This window comes from Chiloscyllium plagiosum, chromosome 15 (genome assembly GCF_004010195.1).
Source record: "Chiloscyllium plagiosum isolate BGI_BamShark_2017 chromosome 15, ASM401019v2, whole genome shotgun sequence".
Lineage (NCBI taxonomy): Eukaryota > Metazoa > Chordata > Chondrichthyes > Orectolobiformes > Hemiscylliidae > Chiloscyllium > Chiloscyllium plagiosum.
Genome location: NC_057724.1, coordinates 51,738,681 through 51,753,262, shown reverse-complemented (window position 1 = coordinate 51,753,262; position 14,582 = coordinate 51,738,681). Strand labels below are relative to the sequence as shown.

At 36.8% G+C, this 14,582-nt stretch overlaps 1 protein-coding gene and 1 long non-coding RNA gene across 7 annotated transcripts in view; one reads left to right on the top strand and one right to left on the bottom strand.

Annotated features, from left to right (window-relative positions):
* Window positions 1–11,903, top strand: part of LOC122557315 — a 37,687-nt gene extending 25,784 nt beyond the window's left edge. The window contains exon 4 of the long non-coding RNA XR_006313796.1: window positions 11,795–11,903. This is a non-coding gene — a long non-coding RNA (uncharacterized LOC122557315). The remainder of the gene's footprint in view (window positions 1–11,794) is intronic.
* Window positions 2,537–14,582, bottom strand: part of stag2b (stromal antigen 2b) — a 159,768-nt gene continuing 147,722 nt past the window's right edge. For 3 of the 6 annotated variants that reach the window (XM_043704889.1, XM_043704885.1, XM_043704890.1), the window contains 5 exons: window positions 12,035–12,218; window positions 10,034–10,141; window positions 7,663–7,789; window positions 7,502–7,579; window positions 2,537–3,918 (listed from right to left, as the gene is read on the bottom strand). In XM_043704889.1, coding sequence (XP_043560824.1) covers window positions 3,895–3,918; window positions 7,502–7,579; window positions 7,663–7,789; window positions 10,034–10,141; window positions 12,035–12,218 — 521 coding nt within the window. In that variant the 3' untranslated portion in view covers window positions 2,537–3,894. The remainder of the gene's footprint in view (window positions 3,919–7,501; window positions 7,580–7,662; window positions 7,790–10,033; window positions 10,142–12,034; window positions 12,219–14,582) is intronic. The other 3 variants (XM_043704888.1, XM_043704887.1, XM_043704886.1) reach the window with 3 other exon arrangements.

Below are 14,582 nucleotides of genomic sequence, written 5' to 3'. Positions count from 1 at the left end.
GCGACGCTCCTTCATCAGCGTCGCTCCAAAAGCTAGTGTGCTTCCAATTAAATCTGTTGGACTATAACCTGGTGTTGTGTGATTTTTAACTTTGTACACCCCAGTCCAACACAGACATCTCCAAATCATTCATCCATTTAGGTTGCAAGAACCTGTTGGACAATTTCAAAAGATTGAGGATTATTTTCTCAAGAGATAAAAGGAAAAAGCAGATAAGTCTATATAAAACTTGCACTTAACTAGGTTAGATCAAAATTGGTAGAAGTGTGCATAATTTTATATCAATGTCACAAGAAAGATATAAAGGTATTGTTGCCACTTGGAGCTACACCTGCCAGGAGATTCACAATGATGAAAGGATTGAAAGGATATTCGTACCAGGAAATCAATGTTGAAAGTAATCAGATAGAGCATAATGAAAGAATTTGACAAGTTAGATGAAAAAATGTTTGTGTTCAAGGGAGAATCCAAAACTAGAGATCTTTACCAGAATATAATCACTACTAAGCCTAATATGAAATTCAGCCAAAACTTATTTACCTAAGCTGCTAAGAATGTGACAGGTACTTCCAAAAAGAATAATTGAAGCCAAAAAGAATAATTGAATCCAGTAGCATAGATGTATTAAAAGGAAAGCGAGATAAGAATATGGTAGAAAGGAAGAGGATTTATGGTTACAGTAAGATGAAGTAGGATGGTAGGTTGTTACGGAATGAACTGGGCCAAATGGTCTCTTTGTGCTGTGCACTCAATAGATAATTGATATTGTCACTTGTTGACACATTGCAAACTTTGATTTTAATCTCAAAGTTAGAACACAGTGGAAGTACAATTATTTGCCTCCTGAAAAGTTATTTTCTTGAAAGTGATTTGTGCTAGAATAAGTTTGATTGCAGAAGTCACATGTCTCCCCTTCATCACAAGCAACCTGGTTAAGGAATCTGTTGAATTGGATGCCATGAACATTGACCTGATCGTGCGTTTACTTGAGAGCAAATGCATGCTAAGCTGTATGTTGTATTTCCAAGCCTTGGATGACATTTTCCTCATGTTTTGCACCAAAGGCTCCTCCTCCTACAAGAAAACCCTTTTTTGTTTTACACAGATGGTATTCTACTCTTGTCTAGGGTTGAACAAAAGTGTGTGTTACTTTTGGTAGATTAGCAGCAATGATATAAGCCTCTTGTTTGTGTTTTCCTGATCTTTTTAAAATATGTATAAAAATTGTATGACTTAAGACTAAACCATAAATTAACTTTACTGAAAGGAAAAAAGCCAAAAAAAATTGAATATTTGATTTCCAACACTTTTCTACTTCATTATCAATCTGATGATTAATATTTTGACACCATTTGTGAAATAATTACACTGTCTAGTTTTTCTTTCCAAATGCAGGACTGCTGTTTATTGGGGTGTCATTCAGGTCCTTAAACCTATTCCTGATATTTGATTCCATTACATAACTCAGGACAGAAGAAAAATGGGTGCATTGTTGTTCGAGATTATTTGTCAACTACTTTGTTAAAGGCAAATTTTGATTATTACTATTTGGTTAAACAAGAAGCATATACCTTTCTGAACAGATTGCTATATGTGGTCATTCTTATTGCATTAAAATCTCTGAGTTTTGTACATCTGGTCTGACTGCACTCGTTGTTGTAGTGAAAAAAAAACTGATTTAGGTTTTGCATCTGTGATTGTGTTTGTTTCCAAGTTTTGCTTTGCCTTAAGAACATAAGATAGGAGCTGCAGATAATACAATCTGCCAAGCCCCTTCTGTCAATCAGTCTGATCATGCTTGATCTTGGGCTTCATAATTCCATTGCCTGCTTCCTGTTTGTACCAGGATTCTCTGAGACACCAAAAAAATTTGTCTTTCCCAATTTTAAACATATTCAATGATAAAACATTTACATCTCTTTGGACACAGAATTCCTAAGATTCACATGTTTCAGTGAAGTAGAGAGAGAATTTGACAAGAGAATTTTTCATTCGACTTCCATGTAGTTGGACATTAACCTAAGACTGCAACAATGTATTAGGTTCCCTGATTAGCAGAAATAATTTCTAAAACTTTAGCCCATTATACCCCTTCAGACTCTCGTGAGGCCACCTTCCACTCTTCTCAATTCCAGAGAATATAGGCCCAATTTATTATATTTATTATGCTATAGGACAAATGGCTTCATCTGGTGAACGTCCTATACAGTTCCCAATGCAAATGTATTCTCAGCATCCTTTTACTATATTTCTCATGTGTTAGTTTCTTTTATTTCTATAAGCTTGTTAATTCTGGGCATACTTTTAAGACTCAATCCTGTCCACTTTCACATTGCAAAAGATTTATGTAATTCAATTTCAAAATGTTAGTTGCAGATACATAATCTTATCTTTCTTCTCAAAGGAAACATTTTATTTGAAAAAAATAGGTTGACAGTGTCACTGGCAAGGCTGGTATTTATTGCCAATCCCTATTTTACCCTGATACACACATTCTTCTGCAACATCACTGTACAATGAATACCATTGCACAACCTTATAGTTTAAATTTTATTCAAAAAGTTACTGTTTCATGACATAAATACAAATCAGAACAGTACAATGAACAACAAAATATGGAGGCCAACAGGATAAGGTAAATATAAAACATTTCAGTCGGTTGAAAACATACAGTTGATGAACTGCCTTTACAACGAAACAAACTTTTTTTTAAAAGTAGAAAAGTCTGCTTTCACTTATTTTAAAAATCATATATACAGTCCCCAGCAGTTCTTTAACGCAGTGGTGTACTAATGGCAGTACTGCCAAATATGAACAATGTTCTTAAAGTGTGTAAAAGCAAACTATTCTTCAAAAGACAACCATTTATTCATGGTTTATCTAATGAACTAATAATAAAATTTGATGCAAAAGCCAAGTTTTTAAATTTGGCAAATAAAGCTGAATATTTATTGAATTGAAATAAACAAAATATTTTGCAGGAGATGGATTTGGGGGATTATGTACTGCAAGCAGTTTAAGGCATGGAATGATTTAAAGAAAAAACCTTGATAGATGAAACAAGACCGGCAAGAAGTGTCATGTACTTTTTTTTTATTATAAGTTAATGTCAACATAGAGTTGATAAAATAACCAGCTGCCAGAGTACTGCAGAACAATGTTGAAAAGCATTCTATGAATTATTAGAAACTTTATAATTATGACGGAAAATTTACCATAAAAATTAAAAACATAACCCATATTTAAGGAATAACATAAATGGGTAATTTTCTTGGTGTCTAATATCTTCAAACTAATTTACATTATTAAAACAAACTGTACTATGACCAGCTGTAGTTCATTTAACCTGAAGATTGCTTGCAAAGACAGATGTGAATAAAATATAAAATACAAATTTAAAAATTACTTAAGCATGAATATCCATGCTATTTTAGACGCTGTTAATTTTAATTATAATTTTTAAACCTCGTCCTTCTGTTTGGAATTTCAAAGTATGAAAAACTGAACAAGATTTGCAATTATAAAATCAGCACCAATCATATATATATTTTTTTATTTAAAATTTAGTTCCCTATTCCCAAACTCTAACAAGTCAAATAATTGTTTAGAGAAACTTTCAAACATACTACACGAAGCTCATTTAATCAGAGACACAATACAGTGGCACTACTGGAAGGAATTTAACTTGCTTCCATAATTTTACAGTCTCTTAAAATATCAATTTATCAGGCAACAAACTGCCTCTTCAAAGCACTTAATCTAGGTGGACAGTGAACAACTCCATTAAGCATTCTCCTGAAAGGAGAAAATCTGTACAGTTTTAATATTTTAACTGCATTAACCAAAATACTTCTTTTAAAACTACCTCTCAATCATTCATACAATGACATTTCCTCAGAACATTGAAACTCCAAGGACCTAAAAGAGAGAAAAGATAACTTTTGTTTTAGCTGAAAATTACAACTATAGTAATTCTGGAAAATCAACTTTAAAATATTGTAACATAGCATTTGCAATATAATATACAGATAATGTTATAATCAGAAACTTTCAATCAAACTTCAAATGGATTTGAACATTAAATTTGTATTTGTATGCTATATAATTGTTTTCAGTTTAGTGTTCTTGGAATAAGATGGCTCACCTGCCATCCAGTGGACATTTTGAATAACTACAGTCACAGTCATAGATATGTACAGCATGTAAACAAACTCTTCGGTCCAACTCATCCTAACCTAATCTAGTGCCATTTGCCTGCACTTGGGCCATATCCCTCTCAACCCTTCCTATTCTCTAAAGGTTAACTTGCAGATCGTGTCTGTGATTAAGAAAGCGAATGTAATGTTGACATTTATCTCAAGAGGGTTAGAATATAAAAGCAGCAACGTGCTCCTGAGACTTTAAAAAGTTCTAGTTAGGCCCCATTTAGTAGCTGAGAGTGCAATAGGTGGATGGAGGTGGGGGTGAAGGTGATAGGTTGCAGAGCAGGGTGGAGCATATAGGTGGGAATGAAGATTGACAGATGGGACAGGTCATGAGGATGATGCTGAACTGGAAGGTTGGAACTGGGGTAAGGTGGGAAGAGGGGAAATAAGGAAACTGGTGAAGTCCACATTGATGCCATGGGGTTGAAGAGGCCTGAGGCGGAGGATGAGGTGTGCTTCCTCCAGGCATCGGGTGGTAAGGGAGTGGCGATGGAGGAGCCCAGGACCTGCATGTCCTCGGCAGATTGGGAGGGGGAGTTGAAATGTGCAGTCACGGGGCAGTGGGATCGATTGGTACAGGTATCCCAGAGATGTCCCCACCTTACCCCAGTTGCAACCTTCCAGCTCAACACCGTCCTCATGACCTGTCCCATCTGTAAACCTTCCTTCCCACCTATCCGCTCCACCCTCCTCTCTGACCTATCATCTTCACCTCCACCTCCATCACCTATTGTACTCTCAGCTACCTTTCCCCAAGCCCCATCCCCTTCCCATTTGTCTCTCCACCCCTGAGGCTCCCAGCCTCATTCCTGATGAAAGGCTGTTGCCTGAAACCTCGATTTTCCTGGTTCTCGGACAGCACCACTCTAATCTTGACTCTGATCCCCAGCATCTGCAGTACTCACTTTCGCCCTGGAATGGAAGACCTAACATATGATGAATGGCTGAGGATCATGGGACTGTATTCATTAAAGTTTAGAAGGTTGAGGGGAAATCTAATAGAAACTTACAAGATAAACCATGGCTTAGAAAGGGTGGATACTGGAGAGTTGTTTCCGTTAGGTGGGGAGACGAGGACCCATGGACACAGCCAGAGAATTAGAGGGGATCAATTTAGAATGGAAATGAGGAGACATTTCTTCAGTGAGAGTGATGGGCCTGTGGAATTCATTGCCAGAGTGCAGTGGAGGCCGGGATGTTAAATGTGTTCAAGGCAGAGATTGATCAATTCTTGATCTCGCAAGGAATTAAGGGTTACGGGGAGAGTGCGGGTAGAGTTAAAATGTTCATCAGCCATGATTAAATGGCAGAGTGGACTCAATGTGCTGAATGGCCTTACCTCCACTCCTATGTCTTATGGTGTATTCATATACCCACCCAGATTGCCTTTTAAATGCTATAATTGTACCAGCCTCCACCACTTCCTCTGGTAGCTCATACACGGACCAATGTCTGCATGAAAACCCTTAGGTCTCTTTTATATCTTTCCCCTCTCACCCTAAACTTATACCCTCCAGTTATGGACTCCTTCACCCCAGAGAAAGGACCTTGTCTATTTACCTGATTCATGCCCAGTCATGATTTTATACACCTCTGTAAGGTCACCGCTCAGCCTCCAAGGCTCCAGAGAAAACAGCTCCAGCCTATTCACCCTCTCCATATAATTGAAATCCTCCAACCTGGCAACATGCTTGTAAATCTTTTCTGAACCCTTTCACGTTTCACAACATCCTTCCGATAGGAAGGAGAGCAGAATTGCACGCAATATTCTGAAAGTGGCCTAACCAATGTCCTGTACAGACGCAATATGACCTCCCAACTCCTATACTCAATGCTATGACCAATTGATCAAAACAAGTACTGACTAAAGGGATTCAAATATTCAACTGCAGTGAGAATTACTGATGTATTTTGTAGGGCGGCACGGTGGCTCAGTGGTTAGCACTGCCGCCTCACAGCACCAGAGTCCCAGGTTCGATTCCAGCCTCAGATGACGGTCTGTGTGGAGTTTGCACATTCTCCCAGTGTCTGCATGAGCACCCCTCTGGGTGCTCCGGTTTCCTCCCACAGTCCAAAGATGTACAGGTCAGGTGAATTGGCCATTCTAAATTGCCCATCGTGTTAGATGCATTAGTCAGAGGGGAATGGTTCTGGGTGAGTTATTCTTCGGAGAGTCGGTGTGGACATTTGGGACGAAGGGCCTGTTTCCACACTGTAAGGAATCTAATCTAATCTAAAATATATTATAATTTATCACAATACATACTACTTCCATCAAGAAAGTAGAACATATTATTCAACAATACCCAACTTCATTGTTGCCAATTCAAAACACTCCAAACAGCCCTCTGGCCAGAATGTTTATTCACAAATAAATTCACCTTAGCTACTAAAAGTTGACTTGAAATAAATGAATATAAAAATGACAGGAAAGGAAATGCTCAACTTATGATGAATGGGAACATTGAGACTGTTCTTTTCCTGAAGCAATATCTCAATGCTCCATTCATACATGAAACAAGAGTTTAAAATGTGTGTAATATTAAAATACAGGTGTTGGAAATCTAAGTACAAACTGCTGGAGAATTTAACAAAGTCTGGCAAAATATGCAAAGAGGGAAACAGAGTTAATGTTTCAAATTGAATATGACTCTTCTTTGGAACCAAAAGGATGACAAAACCAGAAATACTAACTGTTTCTTGCCATAGATTCTACTAGGCCTGCTGAGATATTCCAGCATTTTCTGTTATTTTTGAAATTGGTGCACTTTTCCAGTTTGTAGATTTGTAGCTAAGAACTTTTATAGTTTTTCTTTCTCATGACAAATTAGAAAGTTACTTTGATGAGCTACCAGAGAGGATTCCTGACCCTCCTCACAAGCCAAGTGAAGTGTTGGTTCAACATACATTGAATCATCATCATCATCATCATCTCTTGTTGTGGAATAAGGGAAATTTATTTATGTACAGCCAAGGACTCCTGTGATAAAAGCTGCTGGTACAAACTGCCAAAATTCATAAGTATTCAATGTGTCCATATGAGAACATTATTTTTTTTTCCTGGAGGATACAAAACATATTTCTTAAAAATAATTTTGATTTCTCTATTATTTACCATCCACGCCACTTTTCATCAAAAGTGCTTATTTTACACCTTTCTCAATCACTAGGTTGCGATCAGGCTTCTGAGCAATCTAAAATGTTCATATTTTAACTCACGTGACCATACAGACACCTGAAATATCATCACCTTTAACCCCATTTCATGAAGGCTAACAGAAGGCATTTAGACTCACCGAGTCATCCATTATTGAGGCAGGGTCAAAGAAATCTGGTTTTAATTCATTTCTTTCACGTCTATTCTTAGATGGTGGCTAGAAAGAGAAAAAAAAACTTGCAGTAAATATTATTATGGGAATTTTAAAAGTTGATCTGAATTTTTTCTGTATTTTATTACCAAATCAATGCCGATGGTGTCAAAATCCATGCCCTCATTCAGATCTTCAATACGACCCTCCGAAGACATCATTACATCTTCCACTATAGGCTCTTCATCATCCTCCATCAAACCTGTGCCACGTCGACTAGAAAATAATATAATCTGTGAAATCTCTACTAAAAAGCTATCCTGACCAATGCACCAGGATGGTTTGGAAAAACAGACAAGGAGGAGAAATGGGCAATGGGGATTTTTAATGTGTGTGGACCATACAGCAATAGACCAAGCCTGAAATGGTGGGCCTTTGACAAACTACAACATTTCCATTTTTTTTACTAGATAATGGATAAATAAATTTTCTGTCAGATTCAATTCTGTTCCATGCAGGGAATATTTCAAATATTTATGTTCTTACTGTCTTCACAAGTTACTCCACCACTTTGAGGGGCAATTAACAAAATATAAACATTCTAACAATGTGAAAAATAGGTTTGGTAATCTACTTCAATAATTCTTGTATGATGACTGATACTAGTATTAACTAAGCTGTTAAAGGGCTTTTTGAAAGCTCAAAGAGTGACAAAAGCATTGTCTTTTTTTTAAAAGAAAAGGAATTCATTGCTGGAGTATTACATCTCAATTGTACAGACACTTGTAGCTCAGTTTTTTTTACCTATTTATTAATTAAAAGGTACATGATTTGATTTAAAAAAGGAAGATCGAGATACAGTACAAAATTTTAAAATTTGCTTTGCTATTTGTTTTCACAGAGAAGCAAATATAAATATGGGAGTGGTGAACACTGAGGCAACTGTAAGCAATAAGTGATTAGTATTTGTGTGTTTAGATACATGCAATTAAAAGTTCAGATTAGCTCAAGTTTATGGGGTGGGAAGGGTAGGTGGTTGAAGATAGGCCAAAGAGAATACATTGGCTTGGACATTATAAGGTTTTTAACATTGAATAAGTTGATAAGAAATGGTCACTGTTACAAACTGTTTATTATGATTGACAGAATATGGGATTAGAAGTACATCTCACCATCAAAGAAGACATCAAAGTTATTAATAGCCGAGTTTAGGTTACATGGCAAGGAAGAGAAACTGAATTGGTGGCTATGGAACATGGTTTGTGGCGGAGTATAAAGACAGTGACTACAGACGATGTTTAACAAGAAGGTATCATATGCCTTATGTTGGACAGTCTCACAACACAAAGGATGCCGAGGTGTTGGGAGAGTTTGTACAACCTTTGTATGCCGACTTATTGCTGTCATGGCTTATGTATATGGGTGGGGTTGTGGTTGGGGGGTGTGGGGTTGGGGGGTGTGGGGCAGGGGAGGGAGGGTGAATTGTGTGGGGCTACAAAGAGAATCCGCTCAGACATTTGCTGATTACAACTGAGTAAACAAAGAGTAGAACCAAGTTCGGGATGGTTAATGAAGGTCAAACTTTGGAAGACAATGATATGGTAAACCATGTTAGACTGCAACCAACCAGAGAAAGCTTAGGGAGAGTCACATCACGTGCATCATGTCACATTCTGAAGACCTTAATTGCAACTCTGACTGGGACTGTACTCGTGTTGTGCTGGATTGGAAACTGGACTTGAGAAATTCAAAGATGAAATTACAGAAAATGTGGTCATAGGTTTGTAAAGCTATTAAAAGTTCAAAGATTACAGAAAGGAAAGTGATTTGGAGATGGGTTGATAATTTGTAAGGACTGAAGGGTCAAAAGTAGATTTGTTTTTAAAATGGGTAATAGTGGCAGATTAGCAAGGGACAAGAGGGAAACATTGAAAATACCAACTAGCATGTGGGCAAAGAAAGAAATTGGGTGGCCAATGGTTGATTAGTAACAAGGGCAAGAGGTATGATTCAACAACAAGATAAACTTAGACGGGAGGAGAAGAGAGATAGGAAAAAAGTTAAGAAAAGCGGGAGTTCAGGGTTGTGGCTGCAGTGAAGCTTGCCTTGCAGTCAAAGAAAAGGAAGGATGCAACACTTATTGAAGCTGGCAATTATTGATTTGAAGTAGAGAAAAGCAACTTCGGTTATCTTTACATCAGGATTATGCAGGAATGCAATGAGCACTTTTGGTTCATAAAGCCCAATAAGATTTCATATGATGCTGTGATTAGCAGTGAATAGCAGGTAAGTTGTGGGTCATACATATTCAGAAATGGAATTAAGGATTGAAACATAAGGAAACAAAGTTGGTAACAGTCAAATATAAATGGAACATGACTGCTCACCACAGTTTCTAATTTAATAAGTAAATCTAAGCAGGTGCAATGATTAAATAAACTGAAAAAAGCACCAAAGATAGGATAATAATTCTAACTTTACAATTATGTAAAATGTTATTTTGCATTGTACAATACTTACATAGCATGTTGCAGATTAGATCTTAATTTAACATAGTTCATTGCAGCTCGTTCTTGTTGCCTTGCTTCCTCTTGCTGTCTCTGGGCAATTAACCAAGACATCTGACTACTGGACAAAAGAGATAAAATATATAATAAACTCAAAAGTGAATTCTTAATTTGTTCTACTAATTCAAAGTTAAAGAACTCTAAAACATTACTGTGTTATAATCTCACACATGCAAATACATATAATCACATCTGTATATATTCTATTTTACAAGACACTCAGTTGAAAATATGTTGTTTAGCTTTCTTGTGGAGATCTGCTGCAAAGATCTTCAAAATAAATTTTTCAAGTTTCCTTGAAGCTGCTAAAATAGATCTTGAATACTGATTAAATAAAACATTTAGTTACAGCTGCGAATTAGTTCTAAAATATTCAGAGAATGGGGTGGTGAAACTTTTTCCTGGATATTTTAGGCACCAAAGAGCTTGAGTGTATGAAAAATCACTAGGTTGACACACAGTTGAAGCTTGCGCTGGGAACATTTGCCCGAAAGATCATGATGGAGCTGACTGCCATTTAAACAGGTTGCTCCTAAGCATTAAGGCAGGTACACAGCACTTGGCTAGCACTAGAACTAAAGTCATCTTCTAATTTTGTCCAGCTAGCTGGAGGATTAATGGAAAATTTAAAATGCTAATATAAGAAATTTCACCCTTTGCTGATCATATGCTGCTAGACTTTTGAAGAGGACTTTTGAAACACATTGGGAGACTTTCAGGGACATTTGGTCAAGTGTTCACCAACACCACCAGTGTACAATCTGCTAATTATCTGAGGACTTCAACAAAAAAAAATTAAGGAAAGCTGTAATACTCAACCTTACTGAAATAGCCAGGTAAAAGGGAATGCTTTATCATTAGCATATTGATAACGGATCCCTTTGCTATTCACAAAGAATGGGGATGGGCTGGGAATTACTTATGGCCAGGCAGATCAGCATTGCTTATGGGATGGCAAGGCAGATTACTCTCTTTCTCATTATGGATAAAATATATCCCTCTTCCTCTGCAGCTCCTCTACTGGCATTCCTCTGTCGTTAATATCCAGGATCAGACACCCATGAGCTCTCACCCTCAATCTCTGAATAATCATTAAATCAGCTGTTTTATATCAGCTAGTCAACTGCAAACTCAGTGGAAATGAGTTACATATTCTGCTCCACAGTATGTGTCTAATTAATATTTGATTCTTAACCTGCAGGTGCCTGATTCACCACTTCAGGCAAATTCAAGTTATAGTTACCAATCATTAGAACTAAAATCAGACATTCAAAAAGGCATGTCTTGTCAACATAATAATCTCTTAATTATTTGCACCCTTTCACCAAAATAACACTGGGTGTTTAAAATTACTGGAAAATTGAATAGGTTAGATAGAAAAAATACTTCCTCCAGTGGAATCCAGAACAAAAATAAAATTAGAGCAGTCATTTAGGTACAAAATTAGGAAATATTGCTCAAATAAAGAATAGTGAGAATCTCAAAAACACAATCTGTGGATGCATCGTGAATTACATTTTCAAGACTATATCGTATCAAGGGAAATGGATCAAAGGCAGTTAACTGGAGCTATCATATAGATCTGTAACCAACTATTTAAATGGAAAAATCTTTTCAAAGGGAAGACCTACTCCTGTTTGGATATAGTACTTGCACAATTGGTGCAACACTCATGCATCATCAATAAACAAAGTTTTCTTTTCTCAATCTGAAGGTGCATGTGAGGATGAGAGAGATAAAAATGAAGTGAGGGAAAAGAAGAGAAAGAAAGCATAAAGATGAAGGAGCAGCACTCTGAAAGCTAGTGCTTCCAAATAAACCTGTTGGACTACAACCTAGTGTTGTGTGATTTTTAACTTTGTACACCCCAGTCCAACACAGGCGTCTACAAATTATGAATAATCAAGGAAACATTAACAGTATATGTGGGTAATGAAACCCACTGTATACATACTTGTAGTCCACAGGAGGCTGATGTTGTTGTGGCATTTGGTATACCCCCATATAACTTTCTTCTTCAGGTCTCAGCCTCTTCGCCTCTCTCATTACAGTGGAAGTCAACTGTGGGGTTTGCATCATGAGTGGTGACTGCAAACTTTGCTCTCTACTGATCCAAGATCCATCATTGCTTTCCTCTGCTATGAAATTGCACAGAATGTCAGTTTTATAACTTATCCAACATAACGAATATTATTAACCTTAAAAACTACAAAAAGATGGCTATAAAAGACAGACAAGGAATACAAAATTAAACCTCTTGCATCCTCCTCCTTCTCAGGATCTATTCCCATACCTGTCCTATTCACTGAATACTTTTGGGATAGCCATGTCTGCTGCTGTCATCCTAAAATCAGTTGTTAAGATGTGCTCAATGGGGAAGCAACAGCCTAGTGGTAATTTTGCTGGACTGTTAATCCAGAGACTCAAGTAATGTTTTGGGGACCTAGGTTGGAAATCCAACAGCAAACAATAGTAGGAGTTCTTTGTTGGCCTCCAAACTGCATTGGTAATATAGGGTGCGGTAGATATAAATCAGGAAATTAGAGATGCATATAATAAGGTAATGAGGGACTTCAATTTACATATGTATTTGTATGTACAAGATGGATTTTGGAGGAGTACATTGAGGAGCCAATTTAGAGTAGGGGTTATTTTGGATTTAATTTAATGAGAATAGGCTCATTGCTAACATTGCCATAAAGAAGCCTTTGGGAAAGTGACCGTAACATGATAGAACTTCACATCAAGTTTGAATGCAATATAGAGCATTCTGAAACTAAGGTCTCAAAACAAAGGAATTTATGAAGGTATAAGGGAAAACGTTGTCTATGGTGGACATGGGAAAAAAACTTGATGGCAAGTTTGCAATGACTAGCATAAAGTAATACGACATGGTCTACAACAGATATGTAATCCTCTGAGTTACAAACACCAAAATGGAAAGATAAATTAGCTGTAGTTAATGAAAAAAAGATGATTTAATTAGATCAAATGAAGTGGCTGGTAGTGATCCACATGCGTGTATCATATGTATATGAGGAAGTTTTTTTTATTGTTTAATTTTCTAAATACCCCCTTCTACAAATGCAAACTTCTACTTGGGTAAATAACAGCTGTGCAGCACGACACATGCTCAACCAAACAAAAGCCAAAATTAATCAATTAACCATCAAAAAAATAGATTCATCGAGATCACAAAACTCAATACTAGCATTAATATTTCCTATTTCACTTCTCACCAGCAATAAACTAACTTTGATCGTCATTAATTATGTAACTTATTTTTAAAGGGAAACTTTATCCCTTTAAATAGATCAATTTCTTTCTATGTTCTCCCTTTTCAACAAGACTGTGCTGCACATTAACCTTCATCTGGACAACAGCGACATTTTGGAAATGGGAACCATCACGGAAATTAAGCACTCAAGCACATAATTTCCAAAATACGCATTGACCTCTCACAGAAGCATTGCACACAGTTTTTCTGAACGTTTTCGAAAACAATTCACACCCAAAAAAGTATTGCACCTTTATCATAGAAAAACATCCAATTAAAATGGGATTTTGGAAGAAACCATAAGCACTACATAGGAATAGAACTGATGATAAAGGGAAAAGGAATACTAACAGTGGAAGGGCAGTGACAAGAAATGACTTAAGACATGTAGATGACAGGAGGAAGGCTTTAAGACCACTTCTTGAAAACTGGTAAGGGACAGAAAAGACAAAGCTTTGGGAATAGAGTTCGAGAATGCAGGGCCATATTAGTATAACACATGTATACCAGCTGGATGAAATGAAAAATATAGTAAATCCCAACCAGAACAACGAAAATACAAGTTTAAAAGTTGAAGCTTAAATAAGTCAAACATAATGTGAAATGAAGTCTTGCAGACATATGGAAACAAGGATAAAGGTTCTGAAAGTCAGTCTGTTAGGATCTTGGAAGCTATTGAAGGTTAGCTACAGCAGGTGTATTGAGTGGGGTCAGTGCAAAATAGCATACAGACAAGTTCTGAAATTTATCCATTGTGCAGAACTGAAGTTAACTTTGGAGAGTCATTCCTGGAGGTGACAAAAGAACAAATAATCATTTCAGCTGAGCTGGGGAAGGAGAAGGTAGGTAAGTAGGGAGGGATGATCTTGGTCACAGATAGAACTTGGTCATCTTGGCAGCATGTGCTTGAAGCTCCTTAAGAGTTGAATAGTATAATGACATTGTGCATCCTTTGTTTGAACAGAGTTTAAAATTGGAACACTGGGGTGAAATTGCAAGACAAAAACTGCAAAACTCCACCTAGTAGTCAAAACAGCTTTAGATGTAATAAAAGGTTTCTCTCCATAGATACTGTCCAACTTGTTGACTGATTAGAATAAAAACTGAAAGTCAGTGTTCAGGCTTATCAATGATTTATTTGATTCAGAATGCTATGGTAAAAAGGGCCATGAGTGTCCTTGAACACAAAATGTTAACATATAGGTACGACAAATTAAATGTAAGC